Source organism: Poecilia reticulata, linkage group LG23, assembly GCF_000633615.1.
Source record: "Poecilia reticulata strain Guanapo linkage group LG23, Guppy_female_1.0+MT, whole genome shotgun sequence".
Taxonomy (NCBI): Eukaryota; Metazoa; Chordata; class Actinopteri; order Cyprinodontiformes; family Poeciliidae; genus Poecilia; species Poecilia reticulata.
The window spans coordinates 2,419,105-2,439,371 of NC_024353.1; the positions used below are offsets into that span (position 1 = coordinate 2,419,105).

The 20,267-nt window shown below is 36.9% G+C and overlaps 1 protein-coding gene across 4 annotated transcripts in view; it reads left to right on the plus strand.

Annotated features, from left to right (window-relative positions):
- The window catches only part of dgki (diacylglycerol kinase, iota), a 69,037-nt gene that overhangs the window by 19,608 nt on the left and 29,162 nt on the right, over window positions 1-20,267 (plus strand). For 3 of the 4 annotated variants that reach the window (XM_008400489.2, XM_017302858.1, XM_017302859.1), the window contains exons 2-9: window positions 13,254-13,362; window positions 16,401-16,496; window positions 18,380-18,454; window positions 18,615-18,671; window positions 18,756-18,821; window positions 18,902-18,970; window positions 19,415-19,531; window positions 19,852-19,926. In XM_008400489.2, the coding sequence (XP_008398711.1) occupies window positions 13,254-13,362; window positions 16,401-16,496; window positions 18,380-18,454; window positions 18,615-18,671; window positions 18,756-18,821; window positions 18,902-18,970; window positions 19,415-19,531; window positions 19,852-19,926 (664 nt within the window). The remainder of the gene's footprint in view (window positions 1-13,253; window positions 13,363-16,400; window positions 16,497-18,379; window positions 18,455-18,614; window positions 18,672-18,755; window positions 18,822-18,901; window positions 18,971-19,414; window positions 19,532-19,851; window positions 19,927-20,267) is intronic. The other variant, XM_017302857.1, reaches the window with a different exon arrangement.

The window sequence follows — 20,267 nt, forward strand, 5'->3', positions numbered from 1 at the left end:
TATTTTTTTTCATTTTTATATATTTTTTACTGACACTTTTCTTTATAAAAAGTGCCAGAAAAAATGTCTTAGTTAAAATAAATGCTGTTTATCTTTAAAATTTAGCATCCTAACAGTAAAGCAGCCAAAAAACAGTATTAATTTCTACGATTTGGCTTTTGATATGTAAATTGTAACGAGTAGCTAATTTATTTGTCATTTAAAATATATTTAATTGTACAATGAAATAAGATTTCTGTTCTCCAGAGGGCATTGATGATGAGATTCAGATGTAAAGATCAAACAACACCTGAGAGGATTTGCTGATGTCAGCAGCATCTCACAAACACCGGCCCGCATTTTAGAGTTGCCATGGTAACGGCATTGTTAGGGGGTGAAAACACTTCAATTTTTCAATCTGTTGAATGTTAGATTACGCCCACATATGAAATAATTCCAATAATATTGAAGATTCCCGTCATATTTCCAACTCTTGGCTTTTGTTTTGCACTCTGGGGGAAATTTGCAAAGCTTTGCAGTTGCTCCTTCTTTTGCACAAGTTTTCTGCTGCATCTCCGGTTAAAGATTACATGCAAACAACCGCTAAGATCCATACAGGTGAACAATTTGCATGGTTTCAATGCAGTGCTGCAGATTTTACACGACCCCCTTAACATTTTCATTTATATTCAGTTGTTCACCAGATGCTAAATTTATTTGTACATTCTTTTCCCTCCTTCAACAACAATTCAAAATTGGTGCAGAAAGGAAAAAAAGCATATTAATCAGCTTACAGATTGTTTATAATCCATCATCTCTACTCTCTGCTTTGCTTCCTGCTGCTGTTTGGACACATGATCTCCTGTGAAATTGTTCGTATGAATTTCTTCAGCTTGGTTGTGACATTTCTGCCTCTTTTTCTCGGCATATTTGTGCCTGCTCGTTACTGGCCAGTGCATTTGCAAGAGCGCAGTGTTTTCCAGAAGTGGCTTCATGTTAACTTAGCTTTGTGTGAAGGCTGTGATCTAATAAGAGTTGATGGTGAACCAAACTGCAGCTGCTCTCACACACCCACTCGCTGTCAGAGACACACAGAGAAGAGAACATGCTGCAATTAAATATACTTATTAGTGGGAATAGAACTGGATCAGTCAAAATCAACCCTGAGTGCAGGAGAAGAGCGCTAGGAACCAATTATTTAAAGTGATTAAAAATATGTGAAAAACATTTTTAGCGCTTGCAATTAAACTCTTGATCTTTTACGGCATTTAGCCTAAATCTGAAAATACTCTGAAAGTTTTAAAACTAGACACCAGAAAGGATTCAGGTAAACGGCTGCTTCCCTCACCGCAAACCTGAGACCGTTTAATTGATCTGCGTGTCACAGCCGGCCTTTGCAATGCAGCAGTTCCTGTTTTAAAGAACCCGAACCTTGATCCGCACGACTCTTTCAAAACGTGACATGCAGTAACCTCTTATGTTGTGGTGCTGGATGTTGTTTTATATTTAAATCCTCTCTTGCTGATTTATTTTTATGTGTGCTCAATTTAACACTTTTCACAAATCTAGTAAAACGTGGACAAAGTCAGCACACTTCCTTAAATTTTATTAATGTACTGGTTAACAGTAAAGAGAGAGCAGCACTTAGTGAGCTATTTGCACATGCAATGCTGTTCTAATTAGGGCTGCAACTACTCATTATTTTAGTAATCAATTTTAGATATCAATTAGTCTTCAGACGATTAATCGATCAGTCGTATAAAGAAATGGTAAACTCCACCGATTTTTGTTTTTAACCACTTTTTATACAATATTAGGAATGCATTAAAAGATGCAAATAAACTAATAATTTAAGTACTTTTTAAAATAAGAAAATATAAATTGTATTGCCCAAAATGCAATAATATGCATTACTTGAAGTTACAAAATGCCACTTGAGTTGTTTTAGCTAAAACCTATTTACAGACAAATGTGATTTTATCTTAAGTGGAAAATGTATATTTGTTCTATAGTTTTGCATTATTTGCTGCTCTGAATATGTTATTTTTCATCAAATGGCCTGTTTTTAACGATTACTGAATTAGTTGACAATTTTTTCAATAATCGATTAATTGTGATTAATCTGGTTAATTGTTTCAGTCCCGGTTTTAATGTTTGTTCCAAAACAATTCAGAAGTTTCAATGTTTTTTTTTTGTAGCAGTTGCATCAAATTGAGTAAAGAGTCAATACTTTTGGCTCATGCCCATCTCCTGTTATTTTAAACCCATATGGCTGCGCCAAAGACCAAAAGTCACCACATGTTGCCCCTCTAAAATCAGATTTTGTAATTTTACTTATTTTTAAGTCTATAGCACGCCTATTTATCTTTGCACTCTTTCTTAATAAAGCACCATGTTTGCTTGCTCACGACTTATTCAGGTCACAGTGGGAGCATGACAATCTAATCTGACACAGGGACCATCTGGAAGGACATGTTATGTAATGGGATCCAGGCGTGAGCTTTCCAATTGTGCCAACAGTGCAGGTTTATTGGTGGTCTGCAGGTGTGTTGAGCATTTCATTCTGAAGATAATAAGTTCAGCTCTGCAGGATGGAGGAGCAGTCAGGTTAAAGCACTTTGGCTTGTCCTCCTCTGCCTGGTAGCGATGCCTCCTAAGCTAAACGTTCTTTTTTCCACTGCTGGACTCAGGTCCTTCTTGTGGTAAAAGTACAGACATACAGGGAGGAAGACGGACAGACATAGAGAAGAATGCTGCATGCTTGAATAAAAGTGGGAAGGAAGTCTGAGTTTCCAAGTCAACAACAAATTTCTCTGCCTACCCCCAATACACCGTCACAAAACACCAAAGAGTCCCAAAGCACAAGATAGTTAAAAGTTTGAGTGTGGAGATAAGAAGCGTTTTTGCAGATTGATGAATTACTCCACACCAAATACGGTTGTTCGCAATCTAGCTTCATTCTTTGCGTCTGTGTGTTGATTTCTTCCTGCTATTGTCAGTTTTGTGTGTGTGTGCAAAAATGTTTTTGTGCCTATTTTAGAGAGCATGAGGTCAAACTGAGGCTAAAACAAGAAGTCAAACTATGTTATGAAACACCTGCTGGCTTTGACAAAGATTGCTTGTCGCAAGAATTTAAAATGGAAAAGAAACATTTATAATATCTGTACTCGTTTGAAAACATTTCGATGATAAGACTTTATGTCAAAACTTATGTAGTCATTTTATCTTGTAGATTACAAGATAAATGGCTGAATCCACCAGAAACCCCTCAAAGCCTTGCATTGCACAAATGTTTAGCACCGCATTACCTGTAGTTTCTAACTTTACTCCTCTACTTCAGAACGCCTCGCTTTTATGCCTGCGGTGCTGCTGAAATGATGCAGAGCCCTTGTGCTGAATAAAGCCTTTTCAATCTTTTATAAACAACTTTAGCCTGCCTACAGTGTCTGAACAGTTTTTCAGGTATGGTATTGAATTTAAGGCACCTGTTTTGTGGCGCATGGTCACAGTCAGAGACTATATGTGCCTTATTGAACACTGAATGTCACTGACGTACAGTAAAGAACAAGTGGGAAGAAGTTGAAGTTGAGAAATGCCAGACTCTGGGGGTTTGAAGAAGCCTTGTAAAGTTGTGATTTTCAACCTAAATGTCACTTAGAACACCTGTCTGCAGGTCCAAGTACATAATTCTGCCAATGTTAGTAAGACACATTTTATATGGGTGGGCGATCCTAGACAAGCCCTCGCTTTATTATGCTTTGGCTCAGAGATATTAAGAACCAGATTAAAGCAGATGAAATTTCTTCCTCTGTAGTGTGGTCGGACTTAACTTTAGTAGCCTTGAGTAGCGCTGTCATTTGGAGTTTGCAGAATAGTTAGTTGAGGTGGTTTTGGTGCCTTTATACTCTTTCTAACCAATATATTCTTTCTAAATATCTTGGGATCAACCACAATAAATTGGAAAGTGTCACTAGGGAGTGGAAACTTAAGTTATTGAGTAAGAGCTTCTCAGGTTCAGATCCTAGACGAGCCCCCATTTTCCTGTGTTTTTTCACAAGAATACACATGTGAGAAACTCTACAAAATGAATGTATTTCATGGTTAACAAGAGAAAGAGAAACATAAAAAGATGTGGACAGCTCCCAGAAAGAATCAATTCTTATAAGTTTGCCTCCAGTTTTAATAAACATCTATTAATTCGAAACACTGAACTGCAAAAATGCACACAACCTAGGAATACTTGTGAATAATACTTCAATTTCCAATTTATATTTTAGAATAATTAAGAAAAATATGCGTAACACCTTTTCTAGTTTGAATTTTAATAAAAATGTGACTTATTTCAACAGAAAAATTACAATACAAAGTCACCTCTCAAAAAGACTAGTTTATTTGGAAAAATATAATTGGTACAAACCAATCTAACAACTTGTAAAAATCTTAATGTTGACAGAGTGAAATAAAGCTGAGGTCTGGAACAACTTCAATTAATTATCTCAGTTTCAGTTCTTTTGCTACAACTTCCTGTGGGGCTCTTGACCATTATTGCATTTAATATTTGTATATCCTAAGGTTTGAATACTCTGAAATGCTTAAAGATTATGCATATGTGGTGGAGAAACCACAACCCTATTGTTGCTCCTCTTCCTGATATGTTTGCATGCAGGCTGAGAACAGCCGCTATCTGTCATGCATCATTACTTGAGGCCCGTAGAGACACCGACTTGTCTTCTGTCTCCTGTGTCTTGCACAGATACATGCATACATACTCTCTCTGAATGTGCTCTGTCACCAGTGGCAACGAACAAGCCTTTTCTCCCTGACCCACATACAAGCAGAAAGGAGGAAAAAAATTTGGAGATTGAAAAGAGCAGATGAAGAAACTAATGTGGAGCAATAGACGAATAAAAAAGGACATTTGTAGGGCTCTACTGAATGAGAAACGAGCTGAAAGCGTCTGCCTGTATCCATTAAAGCATTCATTTGTCTGCATGAGTGGTTTCTCTATAAGAATTAATCCTTGATGCAACATTTGTTTTGATAAGCTTCTGCGTTTTTATGATGCATAGGTGCAGACCTAAGTATGCTGAGTCATGGGACGTCTGGTAATAATAAACTAATGGGTTTTATAAATTAATATTGTAGTGGTTTAAATTTGTAAAGCTTCATCTCAATCCAACCTGAATTACTATATATGCAGATGACATCATGGTTAAGATGCTTTTTCATTCCAGTAAATACAGCTGAATATATATAGTTTTTATAGGTTCTGTTGCAAAATCAAATAGATATAACTAAATTTGAAAAGTATTATTTGTGGTTGTTTTACCAAGATTTCAAAAAGTTGTGGTCAACCACTAAAGTTTTCCATAATTTTCTGTTTTCATGGTATACTGCCAGTCAGACGCTGTAGATATTTGTTGACGTGTTTTGTGTAAATATCATGATGGAATTTTACTCGAGGCTATTAGACCAAAGTATTTCATCAGTTATATATTTGGATATTTATAAAATCCAGTTGATGGTGCTATAACCACTACTATAGTCTATGATGCATTGGACAAAATTACAAAAAGATAAAAGGTTGATATATATATAAGATAGGGAGGAAAGTAAGATATTATTACACTGATTCATTAATTTTAGACTTTTATGCTATCTCATGTGAACTTTAACATGAAAATTTATTAGAACAGGATTCAAAATGAATTTTTCTAACCTTCCTGCTGTAAGCGGTAATTAAATATTTAGATCAGGAGCAGAGGAGATGTAGCACAGTGAGTGCAGTTTCTGTAAAACAGTACTTTACAGTTTTAAGATGTTTAAAAAGTGGTAATGAAGTTGACATTTTAAGCTGTCTTGCATCTTAGCAATTAGCGCGGTTGGCATGGCTGTCATTTTAAAAACTGTTTTCTTTGTGTACATTTTTCAAAATACCGATTCTTACCTTAACTTTGAGATTTTCAAAAGGTTGTTTTTTGCTCAAAATGATAAAACTTTCCTGTAATACATTTGTCCTTCTTGATATTGGTTGAAAGTTTTGCCCTCTCTCACCCTTTCACAGCTTTTATAAATCACAGTTATACTGCTTCCTATTATTTTACTTTAAACGCAGAAAAGGCCAACATTGAGTTGTTTTCGCTCAGTAACAACCTTCACACAGAAGAGTGTTGTTTTAGTTTTTAGTGCTTAGATGTAGATGCCTTCAGAAATGTAAAATTTATTACATTCAGGGAACGTGATGTGAGAGTTTTTTGCTTTAGACTATCATTTTCTGTACTCAGTTAATCCTTGTTGGGTCATATTTGGGTTGGTATTTATCTCCAGTAATCAAGGTCTTTGCTGGAATTGAACCCATGACCTTTCACCTTTGAAAACAATAGCAAACTCTGACCCAGCCTTTTTGCAACCAAAACATAATTATCTGGTTAAATACCAGCCATTAGCCAATATGAGCTCCTCTTAACAAAGTGCAGTTCACTCTAACACTGGTGCTATTTCTTTCTTTGAATAAATTCTCCTTTTGGTTTAAATATTTTATTTCCTTGCGTATTTTTCCTCTCTTGCCATTTTAATCATTTACAGCAGGCTGCCAAGGCTTGCTGTTAAGATACTAAAATCATCTTTAAATCTCCACGAGTCTAAGTTTTTTTCCCTTCACAAACGTTCAGCCTGAAATTCGGGGATTATGTTCTTGTCTGCCTCCTGTTACGACCGTCAGGTTATCGCTTACGCAATGTCCTAAAAATAGATTGTTCTCACCTGTAAGGTAATTGAGAGGGGAGGGAAAATGGTAAACGGAAAAGGAGGAGAAGAAGAAGAAGAACATGAGTTCTTCTTCCCAGGTTATATTTTGTCATGTAAATCGAAACAAAAACTTTAATGTTGCCTCATTATTCTGCGTTTTACTCCGTTAAAATAATTTATGTTCAATTTAACAGAAAAGAATTGGACAAAAGAAGCGCTGATGATTGATTAGACGTGTAGAGGGATACAGTGTCATTGGACGGCGCTACGTTGACGCTCATTTGTGTTAATTTGAATATTTTAACAATCGTTCCTTCTTAATCTAAATGTTTCCGTTTTGTGGAAACAAGTCGTTGCTATAAATAACTTTAATCTCAATCAGCTGGTTATAAATTAAACTAAATAAAACACACACACGCACATTGTTGTGTAGGACAGAGCTCAGGTATCTGGTGTCAGGTGTCTGTAGCTCGTCCCGCTGATTGACATAATTACCTGAGCAGTGCTGCGAGTTTGGAAGTACATGACTTGCTTAGATCTGAATTTAATGCTTAAAAACACCAACGATGGTTTAAAACAGAAACTCTTTAAGAATAAGGATGATAAATATTGAAGCTAGTGGACCGGCAGAGAGGCATCCAAAAGAGAGAGGCAGGAAGGGGAAAAAAGTGCGTTGGTTTCACCGGCTTTTCGGCTGCAGGTGAGTGAAACCAGAGATAACTTTGAATCTGGACTGAAACAGGTTTTGTCTTTTTTAACAAGCTATGAGAAAAAAAGAAATCCTGAGAAGTCAAACTACTGTGTTGTAAGCAGTCACTGTCTTTTTCCATGAAGATGTCCAAATTTTATTGAATAGTTTACTGGCAAAACTACCAGCAAAGTCATAGAGTTTAGAAGGTTATTCCACCAAATCCAGCCGTCCAGTCACTGTTTTTCCTGGCTCCAAATGTGAAGCTCCCATCAGCACATTTCAACTTTTGTATCTATAAAATATGCAATAAAATCTGGGCATTAAAAAGTATTAAATTCATGTATCTAAAAACAAGGGATTAAAATTACTTAAATTCATTTTTAAAAAGTAAGTTGACCTTTAATACGTTAATCAGAAATCTTACATTTTGTCACTCGGATATCCTCATCATGCTTTGCTGCAGCTACAGCTAACTCACCACTAACATACCCTTGATAGCTTTTTTTTTTTTTTCTTCATCTATCATGGATAAGTGCAGATTTATTGAGAGTTGGCTATACAAAGGTAGATGTAGGTCTTAAATCCCATTCATAATGGTCTTTAAAAGTCTTAAATGTGAGTTGGTGGAACCTACAGAAACCCTGTAAAATTATTCCTGGGAATTTGAGGAAGAAAAAATGTCTGGAATTTTGCCTTGAAATTCTCTAGGCCCCCTGTATCGCCTTCAGCGACCATCCTCTCCCACGTAATCACATCTTCTCGAGTCAGAAGATGTTAAATTCGATCCCTCCCACTTGCAGCTGCCTTTTTCTTTTTGTAGCTATTACTTTTGTTCTCCCATCAGCCTCGACTATAAACACAGTTGTTGCGCTCAGCGCGAGAGAGTTTTAGAAACAAGTTAAAGTAACTGTAGCATAATATTTCAATCACCTGAAACGTCCCAAACAGTTGACCTCTGAAGATCTCTATTTAGACAATATCTGAAGAAGGATTCTGCGTGCGTAGGAGGTGAAATAAAGATATGAACCCGCTGACTTTTCTTTCCCACGTACACACGATCATCCCACAGAGTGTGATAAGTGTAACTGCTTTCAGTGTAAAGTCGCTGAAACACACGAGACATGTACACTAAAGCAGATTCTCTGGCAGGATAATTAGTGGACAAGCTGCTGATGCTCCCACTGTGTGGTCGTGATGGCAACGCTGACAACCCACCTCTGCAGGAGGAGTAGGAGGGAAAGGCTGAAAATAAGGAAAGGAGACAAGGGGGCGGATGAGTAAGAAGAGCAGGGGATGAAAAGGAGCGCGAGGGAGGAAGATTAGGAGGAGCAAGGGTGGGAGATTCAGTGATGTGGAGAAGATCAGGGAGAAGTCAGTGTGGTGTGTGGTTGTGGCGAGAAGACATGCAGCAGGGAAAATGGAGGACGGCAGTGATTATTTCTTTAAAATGCAGAGGAAGAAGAGCAAACATTTAAATTGTGAAGATGGGAACTATGGGAGCAGCTGTATCAACTCCACCATGCCGGGCCCAGTTTAATCTCTTTACTTTAGGGTTTAAATTCCTGCTGCTTCATCTGTCTTATTCAAACAGCCCACATCATGCTCATTAGTGGCCCAGCGCCGCCAAGCAAAAAACAGCAGCGGCTCAAAATATCACCAAGTGTTTCTGGTCTAGTTTCTAGTGCAAATATCCTGCTATACTTAAAACAAGACAAAACTGACTTATAAGTAACTTTTCAGCTAAATATATGAGCTTGTTTTAGGTCAGGAGTGCTGAACTAATTTTCCTTTTGGGCCAAATCAAGACCCTGAATGCTCTTAAAGGGCCGGTTGTGCCAGAATGTGTTGATAAAACCTGTTAACAAACTGTTAAAATATCAATCAATTCTAAAAATGAAATATTATTGGAACATCTTTTCTGTCCTTCCAGGATTTCATGATTGTTTTTGTGATTTAAAAAAAAAAAAAAAAATCAAAGTGTTTCTTGTACTAATTTGGAAATATTTGTGATATTTACGCTTATTTATGACAGTAAATGCAACTTTTATTACTCTCTGTATAGATCATGGACTGTAATCTTACATCAATTAAGGCCGAGGCAGCTGTTTAGTACAAGTAAAGATTTTGACAATTTTTGAGAAAAATCTGCAATAAGCTCTCAATTATGTTTTGGCGCAAAAAAGTGCAGGGATTTGTTGATTTTTTTGTGTGAATTTCCACAATAATTTTTAAGAAACTGGAGGGACTGATTGATATAATTTGGCAATGAACAGATAAAAACTGCATCAATTTGATTGATGACATAATTTTTTAAGTACAGTTAGTGTTTAGTCTAGAATCTACAGGCCACATAAAAAGCTGTGGCGGGCCGGATTTGGTCCACGGGCCTTCAGTTTGACACGTTTTAAGTCAATAATTCCTTAATATGGATGAAAAAATTGTCGTTCCATTGGCATTCCTTATAATATGACAAAAGTGTTTTGTAAAAGATGAAAATAATCTGCAAATGGAACAAGTGTCTTTCCTGAAGTTTTAAAAGAATTATTCATTTAAAACAAGCTCCTATATCTCACTGAAAAGCTACTTATAAGTTAGTTTGATCTTATTTTAAGTGTAGTAAGATGTTTGCACTGGAAACTAAACTAAAGTGACTTGGTGAGATTTAGGTTTTGCAGTGTTATTGTTGAGTTTGTCTACGGTAAAACTCGTACTGCCTCCTGTGGGAACATCTCCAGGATCCAAGCCTCGTATTTGGGCCTGCATGTTGTTCCTATTCCAGTTCTGATCCACAGACAGGCTCAAACAAGAGAGGAATGCATTAAGATGAAGGCGTTCACCTCATCTCACACTGATTACTCCGATGTTTGTGATTCAAGTTTGGACAAAATGCCACGTCTTTGTGCGTGGCGTCAGGATTGTGTTTGGAGCAAACCGTTTCCATGCTTTCTGTGGGTAAAATGTAACTTTACAGCTCAGTTTTTTTTGTTTTTTTTTTAAGAAAATTTGCTTTTTTCACTTCTGATTGATCATCTTTGATTCTGAAAACCATAAATTTGCAACTTTGTCTGTACTTTTAAACTTTTACTTTTCGCTTTTTAACTACATGTTGATGAAATGTGTTTCATCAGTTTAGAGCCGGCCTCGCCTCTCGGAACTACTGGAGTAAATAAATCCTTTATGTTTTAAGCTTTCAGATGTTTTTTAAGGAATTATATGGACAATAAATAATTCCTCATGTTGCTCTCCACATTTGAAAAGCAGAAAAAGTAGTGAAGCCTTATTCAGGAGGACGTTAGTTGGAAAATTATGGATCCAGAAGTATGGAAGCATATGTTTTATGTAATATCCATTTAATTTAATTTAATTTAATTTTTAAAAATTGGTTAATGAAAAACAAGCTGGGATTGTCAAGTTTTTTTATTTAACAGAAGAAGTGTTTTATCTATTTTCAAAAAAGCAATAAACATTGCATTTTGTCAAATTTCATCAAGAAGATTTATTTTATTTTTATTTTGTTTTTCTTGTGAAAGGGGATTGGGTTTGCCTTAAGTATTGTAAAAATAAATAAAGAAATAAATAAAAAAGATAAAATTGACATAATTTATTGATTAATGTTCCAGTTACTGCTATTCAAAGGCGGGTGGGTTTTTAGCCTTCTTTAGAGGAGCTCAGTGTTTCGGCTGTTTTGCAGTTTTCTAGAAGTTTGTCCCAGATTAGAGGAAGTTATTTTCATAAATATTTAAACAAATAACCTGTTTATATTGTGCAGTTTCAGCAGAAGCCTGCTCTTAAACACGTTTCCTGATTTTTAATCATTTATGATTTTTATTTTTTAGTTTCCCTGGACTGAATTTGTGTTATTAGGGTTGGGGCGTGTCTCTGTGAGAGTAGCCCACAGGTTTCTGTGGCTTGTGTCCAGTCACCATACGTCCTTGCATTTGTTCTGTTGTTGCCCACGCAAAGCTATTTTTAGCTCCAGGGTCGTGAGTACGTGTGTGTGTGTGTGTGTGTTTAGGTGTGATCAGATTGCACGATGTGTAAGTAGACTCCTCTTTGTCCTGTGTGATCATTTTGGAGAGACGGCCACTAAAACTTTCAGCAGCGGGGTCAGATGTGTCGGACAACCTTTTCCACTCGTTTGTTTTCCAGCTGGAGTCCAGAGAGTCGTCTTTAGTTTCAGGAAACCTTCAGATCTGTGAAGGTTTGCGCTGCCAGAAATGAATGTGGAAACACTTCGCAAATAATTTGGTTCATATTCAATTAATTTCGATATAAATTACATTTAGTTCAATTAAGCTCAAATAACAGTTAAAAATAAGCTATTAATTCCTTTGTGAAATGAGAAGTAGTTACAATAGATAAAAAATGTGTACACGATGTTATTAGACCTTAGTAAGTAATTTAAAAACGACTTCTTAAATCTGACGTATGTATTATATCTTTATTATAAATCTATACATTTTGAATTTTAGCTTAACAAATGCAAATTCTAGTAATGCATATTAGCCATTACTAATATGTACATATTAAACTAATATGTAAGCCGTTATTAAACTTGAAAACTGTCCTGATCATAAAATCCTTTAAGTAGTTGTTGGAATTTATCGCATCGTTTGATTTATCTTGATAAATGTATTTTTTATAAGAATTTTGATTTGTTGTTGTTACAATAAATTTCAACTAATGATGTTTAAAAAAAACGAAACGGCCCTTATTGTCGGGATAGTTGATAGTTTTACTATTTTCTGCACAGTTTGTGCAATGATAGTATCAATAAATACCAATTAATTAGAAAATACAGTTACCATGCGCAGTTTAGTGATACAAATCCCACTTCTTTATGTGTCCTGAGGCAGTGTATTACAAATGGGAATGTTTTTCAAGAGCAGTATTTGTATCAGTGGGGCTATAATTGATGTTGCACACAATCACAGCCATACTGTTGTCACATCTGTTGTTATCTAGGCCTGTCACAATAATCAATAAATCAGTTAATTGCATAATAAATTAAATCAAGCGCAATAATTTGCATTTATATGACTTATCGTTTTTCTCTTTTCTGTATTTGGTCTCAACTGGCCCTTAATAATGTTGTTTATAGAGACTTCAAAATGTATTTTATTATTTCAGTTGTTTTGTTTATTTATTTAGTGTTTTTTTTATGTTCATTTGAGTTTTAAGTTTATTGATCTTTGAGAATCTTTTCCGCCTTTATCATATTACTTGAAATTGGTCTCAAAGCAACAATATTATTGTTTATCGCAATAACTTGGGAAAATTTATCGTCCAGCAAAATTTATTGTGACATATCGTTATCATATTGTGTGTAAAAATGGACAAAATTTGCTACCAAGTGTCTTTTTCAGTTGTTGGTTTATAGAAAAATATATTTTTCCAATATTAGGACAGAAATAACAGCATCATGCATAAGTAGAGTTTATCATAGATGTTATCACTGCTGGAGAGACGGACCTGTAAAGATGAACTAAACCTGAGCGGGTAAAAAGAGGAAGAGGCGCGTGCTGAGTCATCCGTCTTCGACTCTCTTTCTCGTTCGTCGCCATGAAGTGCTGCTGGCAGTCGCTCCACCAAGCTGTTCCCAGTCCGCCTCAAACAAATATCTGCAGCTGAGCCGGAAAATTATGAATAAATAATTTACGGACTAAATCACGCTGAAACCGAGTTCTCACAGTTATTCATCCACTCTGTGTCATTATGCGAGCGTGACGGTTCACTTCTGCATTGTCACCACTGCAGCTTTTCTCTTTATAATTATCATAAAAATTGATGATATTTTAAAGGGTTTTCTTGTGTTTTTTTTCCTTCTTGAATGCAGGAAAGCCATCTCCAGATCAGGCCTCCATTACCTCGGCCCGCCTCACCCTTCGCTCCCTCCGGCGTCCAACGGACCAAACAAGGATCTGCGAAGCTGCGTGGACTGGACGGTCAGACGCTCAGCATCACAAATCTGCTTAGCGACATGCATTTATTCTGTTAATTGTGCAAAAAGCTTGTCTAGGTTTAAGTTTCTCCTTTGAGTCACTGCCTGACATTTACAATCTCATTTTATCAGTATATGTTTCTGTGGAGACAAAAAAAACCCCAGCGGTTTCTCTCCTCTTCTTTATTAATAATGTAGGACGATGTGTAAGCAGCGTGGGAGGGAAAGTTTTACCCGTCACCTTTTCTCAAGATGTGACTTTTCCAGCATCTGTTTCCTTTTCCAGAGTTTAATGGATTTTATTTACAAAACATCAATCACAACGTTGCAAAGCTGCTTTAAAATGAAAAAATGTCAAGAGGCAACGGAAAGTACTCAAAACCCGACACATTAAACCGTCCAAAAGCCAACAAAAAGTTTGAGCTGGTATTTTTAGTTGCAGGTAAATCCCGTTAGCTTTCACTTCCTGCAAAGACGACGCTCTAAAACCTGAAGTGTGTGGATCTGCAGGAGGAGGTGTGATGGCAGTAATCACAAAGTTTTGTCATATTACAAGCTGTTAAATCTGGTCTGAAATCATATTTTCTATAATTAATATCAATGAAACAACATGCCACTAAGCATTCTGGGAAATAGTTCCCACTCCTGCATTTCTCTTCTTTCAGTTCTTTTAAAGCTCTAGTTTAGTCAACTCTTGGAGGTCTGACAATATTAATAGATAAACTTTTTACTGTAAGTTTATTTTTCACGAACTCACACATTTGACTTGAAAATCTAAAACTGGCAAAAATTTATTTGACTTGGAGAGTAGAAGACAGTAGACACAACTAAATGAGGCTCAAATGTTTTACTGTGTTTTACTTCCTCCTTAGTGAAACAAAGTGATTGATTTTTGATTAAAAGTTTCAGAAATTTGGAAAAAATAAAGCATGAATATCTAAAATGCGGGCTGCACAGTGGCGCAGTTAGTAGAGCTGTTGCCTTGCAGCAAAAAGGTTCTTGGTTCAATTCCCGGCGCTGGTCTTTCTGCATGGAGTTTGCATGTTCTCCCTGTGCATGCGTGGGTTTTCTCCAGGTACTCCGGTTTCCTCCCACAGTCCAAAAACATGACTGTCAGGTTAATTGGCCTCTCCAAATTGTCCCTATTTGTGAATGTGTGTGCATGGTTGTTTGTCCTGTGTGTCTCTGTGTTGCCCTGTGACAGACTGGCGACCTGTCCAGGGTGACCCCGCCTCTCGCCCGGAATGTTAGCTGGAGATGGGCACCAGCAACCCTCCTGACCCCACTGAGGGACAAGGGTGTCAAGAAAATGGATGGATGGATGGATGGATATCTAAAATGACTTCAGAAAACAAATTTCCCCAAAATAATAAGAATTTAAGGTGTAAAGCCATTTTAAATATGTGTTGCAGTGAATAATTCAGCTCTCGAGGCGTTATATATCATTAATGAACTGTAAATACAAAGTGGTTTATTATTGATGAGAATGTGTAAACTGTTATGGGCTCACATGGAGCGTCCTGCAGAGACGCTTCAGCACATCCTCACTAACCTTTAAATCCCTGCATGATGAACACGCACACACACACTCACACAAAGTTACATAACAATACATACATATATAATTACCTTTAATATGATCAATGAAACTGAACAGCTTTACGGGGCACGACTTACAGCGGTGAAGAATTGGTCAAATTTTATTTTCTTGGAAGCAAATCGGGGGAAAAATTGAGGACAAAAAAATAAATTATAAAAAAAAAAATCAACTCATATGGAGTGGATGTAAAATTAATCAATTTATTGGGTAAAACAAATTGGCATATTTTCATTTTAGCCTTTTTTTATACATTAGAAATACATTAAAATGTGCAGACAAGCAACTAATTCCTTTTTCAAATAAGACTGTGAACAATAAATCAAAAATAATTATGATGAATTGATTATTGAAATAATCAACAACTAATTTATTAATCGATTAATCATTAACTATGGTAAAAAAGACAATTTGCCAAAACTGTACAAGAATAGATAGATTTTCCTCTTTGAATAAGAAAAAAAAACATATATGTTTTACCCAGAATTCCTCAAATGGCAGTTTTAGTTTCACCTGGTTAAAATTATGTTTTTAAAAAAATAAATAAATAAAATAAATGTCTCCCACTTAGTAACTTTGCTCTCCAATTATTAATCAGCAAATCCAAAAAATATTCAACAGATCAGCCCGACACAGATGCTTTCACTAAATGAATGCTGTTATTGCATTTTAGGCAATAAAATGTTTATTTTCTTCTTTAATAAAAGAAGCTGAGTTGTTTATTTGCATCTTTTATTGAGTTTTTTTTTCTATTGTGTAAAAATGTCTTAAAAATAAGCAGAATGTGTATATGTTTTTAATCGATTAGTTGCAACCTTCTCTTCAACCAATAAGGACTTTTCAGTTCAAATTCAATAAAACAAAAACTTTAAAGGGAAAACAAATGTTTTTGTAACTCAAATCATCTGTGGCTCTCCAGTAGCAGTCAGAATAGCAGGATCTGAGAAGAAGCTTCTGACTGAAGACTTACTGTTTAACAGAGTCGACTGTCAGGACATGCCAACAGCTCAATATGCAGACAACAGAGACGATATTTCACAGTAAAATGTCCAGTTGTTGCCATGCACTGCTAATCCACCTCATTTGCTTTTGCCGCTCCTTGGACGTCTACTTTTTAACTCCTCTGGGATTGAGTAAAAGTCTTTTCTGTTAAATTCCCGCCATCATGTGTTCATACAGAGCCGCTCTCTGAGTGATGGACGTTAACCGCTACTTCCTGAGTGTTTTGATTAACACCTCAGATTTCCAGGCGCCGTGAATTACCCACCTACTCAGCAGCAGCAGCGTTTATGCACTCGACACACTTACTGGCTGTAATCTCCTCCGAGTGTTTCTGTGCAGTTTTATATACGACCGAACAACAATCACTTAAAGAGGGAGACGTGCAGACGGACGGCGGCGCCTTATTAAGTGATAATTCAGCCCTCTCTCTTCTCCTCCTGCAGGAAAACGCAGGGAACGGAGATCACTTATGGACGGAGACGAGTTGTTCGGGAGAGCTGTGCTACCTCGGGGAGGACGCGTGTCTCCTGAAGACTGCGGTGAGTAGAGACTGATCACGTCTCTGCAGGAGAGAAACAGGAACGAAGAAGCAGGTGCTTCTCCTAGGATCATATTTCTGCTGCTGTCTGGTCCGTTAGCCGCCTCGTTTTCTTAAAAAAAAAAATCATTCCACGCTCACTGAATTATAAATAATTTCAACTTTGAAACCGTCTGAACTGAATACTAATGCTGGGAATTCATGAATATTAAATCTGCTCTGAGCTTAAACAACTGTTTTATCCTTATTGCAGTTTTACTTTTTGTAGCAGAAACAACAGAACGTCTAAGATTTGATTTAAATGTTTTTATGATACGGAGAAAGAAATGTATTTTGTTTGAATTAAAGTTAAGTAACACTTTATCTGAAGGCCTGTGCATAAGACTGACATGATACAGTCATGAACTTAAATGAGTCTTCATGAATGTTTATGACTTTTGTAATGACGGTAAATAATGCAACTTTTAGTACAACTTTGCATTAACTGTCATTATTCAACAACTAATTTTAATGCAAAGTTTACACTTTTAATGGACTTTTATTGGAAGTCTTAGTGCAACTTTGCATTGAACTTGTCATTATTTCACAAATAATGATAAGTTCAATGCAAGTTGTAGTAAAAGTTTGCATTCAGTGTCATTATTTACCAAATAATAACAATTTTAAAGCAAAGTTGACACTTTTAATGCACATTTTAATCTAACTGAATTTAAAGTGTCATTATTTGCAGAATAATGAGACTTTTAATGCAATTTTGCATAAAAGTCCATTTAACAGCGTCATTATTTACCTTCATCACAACAGTCTTAAACATTTTGAAGACTCCTTCGTGTTTGTGGCAGGTGTTTTGTCAGTCTTATGCACAGCTCTTAAAATAAAGTACTACCAATACTTCTGACTGTTTAATGGTTTAATTTTCACTCACATCATTGACAAACTGCGCTTTAGAGAATCCCTGACAGCGGTGGAACATTCCTGCTGCGAGGTTTAACAACACGGTTAAATTGTAGGCCTTGTGAACTCTGTCCTCCAGCAGAGAATAGCAGCGATTAGCATAAAGAGCAGTGAAACAACCTTCACTTTCCACAATAAAATAATGACACATGTGAGCGTTCACAACAGCTCGGTAATTACAGTATGTTTAGAAGAAAACGCTGCGGCTCGCTGTGAGGTTTCTCTGACGTCCAGGTGGATTTGTCTTTGTGGGCTAAATAAGTTAAATCAGATGAAAACTGAAACTATCCTTCTTTTAAATGTGCAGCAACTTTAACAGGTAGGAGCAATAAAATGTTCTCAGGTATGTTTGTAGTTATTTAGGAAAGCAGCTAAAGCAGTGGTGTCCAAACTTTTGAAGTATGATTATTAAAAGTTTAATATTTAGCACACAAAGTCTTAAGTATTTTTAGTCTGGTTTCTTGAAATAAGACGAAACTAACATGCAAGTAATGTTTCCAACATTATTTTAAATCAATAATTCCTGATCAAACTGTACTAGTAATAAGTGAAATAATCTGCCAATAAAACAAGATATTTTTCCCCTTATTATGAGTTAAGTGTCTAATTCCTCTGGTGGTTTATTTCACCAATAACTTAGTGTGTTTTTTATTAATATTAAGGAATTAATTACTTTTAATTTTTGCTGAAAAGTTTCTTGAAAGTTAGTTTTGTCTTATTTCAAGTGCAGTGAGATATTTGCATTATAAACTAGAGTAAAAATGCTTTTATTGTAACCGTGCAGTACTAGTTCTTGAAGGCGACTTGCCCTGTGACATCTGAAGTGTTTGTGTTTTACCAGGTGATAAATGACTAGTTTTTTCCTCACTGCTCGTATTTTCAGCGGCTTTGTGTCTCACTCTGCTCTGTGCTCCCTGTGTTTCCTTTAAGAAGTCGGCCCCCAGGAGGAAATGCGCCGCCTGTAAGATTGTAGTCCACACCGGCTGCATAGAGCAGCTAGAAAAGGTGCGGCTCACAAACACCAACACGCTTCAGCTGCTCATCCTTCAAGGCCGACGTATATTTCCTTTGAATTAAATTCAATCCAATCTTGTTCCCGTCAAATTCTGTCGAGCCGCAGATGAATGCTTTCAGACTCACGACTGTGGTCTGTGTCTCTGTTAAGATTAACTTCAGATGCAAGCCGACCTTCAGGGAGGGAGGGTCCCGATGCCTCAGAGACGTGAGTGTTTCTTCATGTCAACATGTGTGTGTGTGGCTGTAAAAATGAGGAATCGCAGCTCTGAGCGCCATTATCTGCCAACAGAACGTACTGAGACACCACTGGGTCCACAGGCGGAGGCAGGAGGGGAAATGTAAACAGTGTGGGAAGGTGGGCTCACTAACACACAGAGATGTTCCTGCAGTCCTTATAAAGAACCAAAAACTCACTGTGAATGTTTGTTTTTTCAGAGTTTTCAGCAGAAGTTCTTCCACAGTAAAGAAATAATCGCCATCAGTTGTTCTTGGTGTAAACAGGCGGTAAGGAAACTCATCATTCATCTTCAACAAAACTAAATAAAAATGAAGTACTGTACTCTACAAAAGACAAGTGCTTTGTTGTCGACTTACCATCCAGAAACCACTTGCTACATTCTCGTTTGTTGTGCAAGAGGCTCCACTTCTGCTTTTCAAAGATGTATGTTACCTTTTGGCAATAAGTTGATGTTTTTTGGTGCCTGGACAAGTCGTTTGAAAAGCCTCCTGATTGTTTAGTCACTATGGACAGGCGCTGTGCTGTTGCCTAGCAACCCCTAATAATTTAATAAGTCGTTTTTGCTAATGTCAATTTGTTCCAGACTTGAGGCAGGTGATGCATGCAAGTGTTAAGATTCAATTACGATGATCTACTCGTCTAATACTGAGATGAAATGGGGTTTTTTTTTCTTGGAGATGAATAAAAGCTAACGTGTATTTGTCTTCCAGTTTCACAACAAGGTGACGTGCTTCATGCTGCACCAGATCGAGGAGCCGTGTTCGCTGGGGGCCCACGCCGGAGTCATCGTCCCTCCCTCCTGGATCATCAAAGTCAGGAAACCACAGGTGAGAAAGAGGCCCTCCTTCCCTCCAGTCGATCAAGTTCACCCGCTGTCATCCGGTGACGATGATGCAAAGCGACCTCGTTGGGGCTAAATTTGAAAAGCGGCCTGTCGGAGGCTGCTAGGTGTGATGCGATGTGATCCGACGTACGTCTGATCTCTGAGGGAAGCCTGAGTTTAGGCCGCTGTTTGAGTCTCCCTCACTCACGCACCAGTGCAGAAAAATGTCTCCCGCAGACACGTCGCATGCTTCATCGCTCTTCTAATCAGCGTCAGCGTGGACTCGGTGACAGCGAACTAACATCTGAACTCTCCGTGTCCCAGAGCTCGCTGAAGAACTCGGCCAGGAGGAAAAAACGGACGTCTTTCAAACGAAGGGCGAGCAAGAAAGGACTGGAAGTGAGTGAGAAAACTCTCCTATTGATCCAGTGGCTCTTAGTAAACAAGCAAAGAAAATGTGTTTATGGTTTTAAAGTGCGTGTGTTGACACAGAAACAAGTTTTTGAAATCTTATTTCAGTTTGCAAAAAGATTAAATGTCTTTTTATAAATCAGTTTCTTTATTCTCACACATTTCTTCTCCTTTTAGTTTTAGATTTAATGTTAAATCTAACATTAGGTTAAAATGTGTTGTTTTTACATTTTTAAATTATTTAAAGTTAACTTTCTTCTCTTTCATTGCATATTTTAGGGCTGAAATGATTAATCGGGTTAACCGTGATTAATTGTGTTTGTGATTAA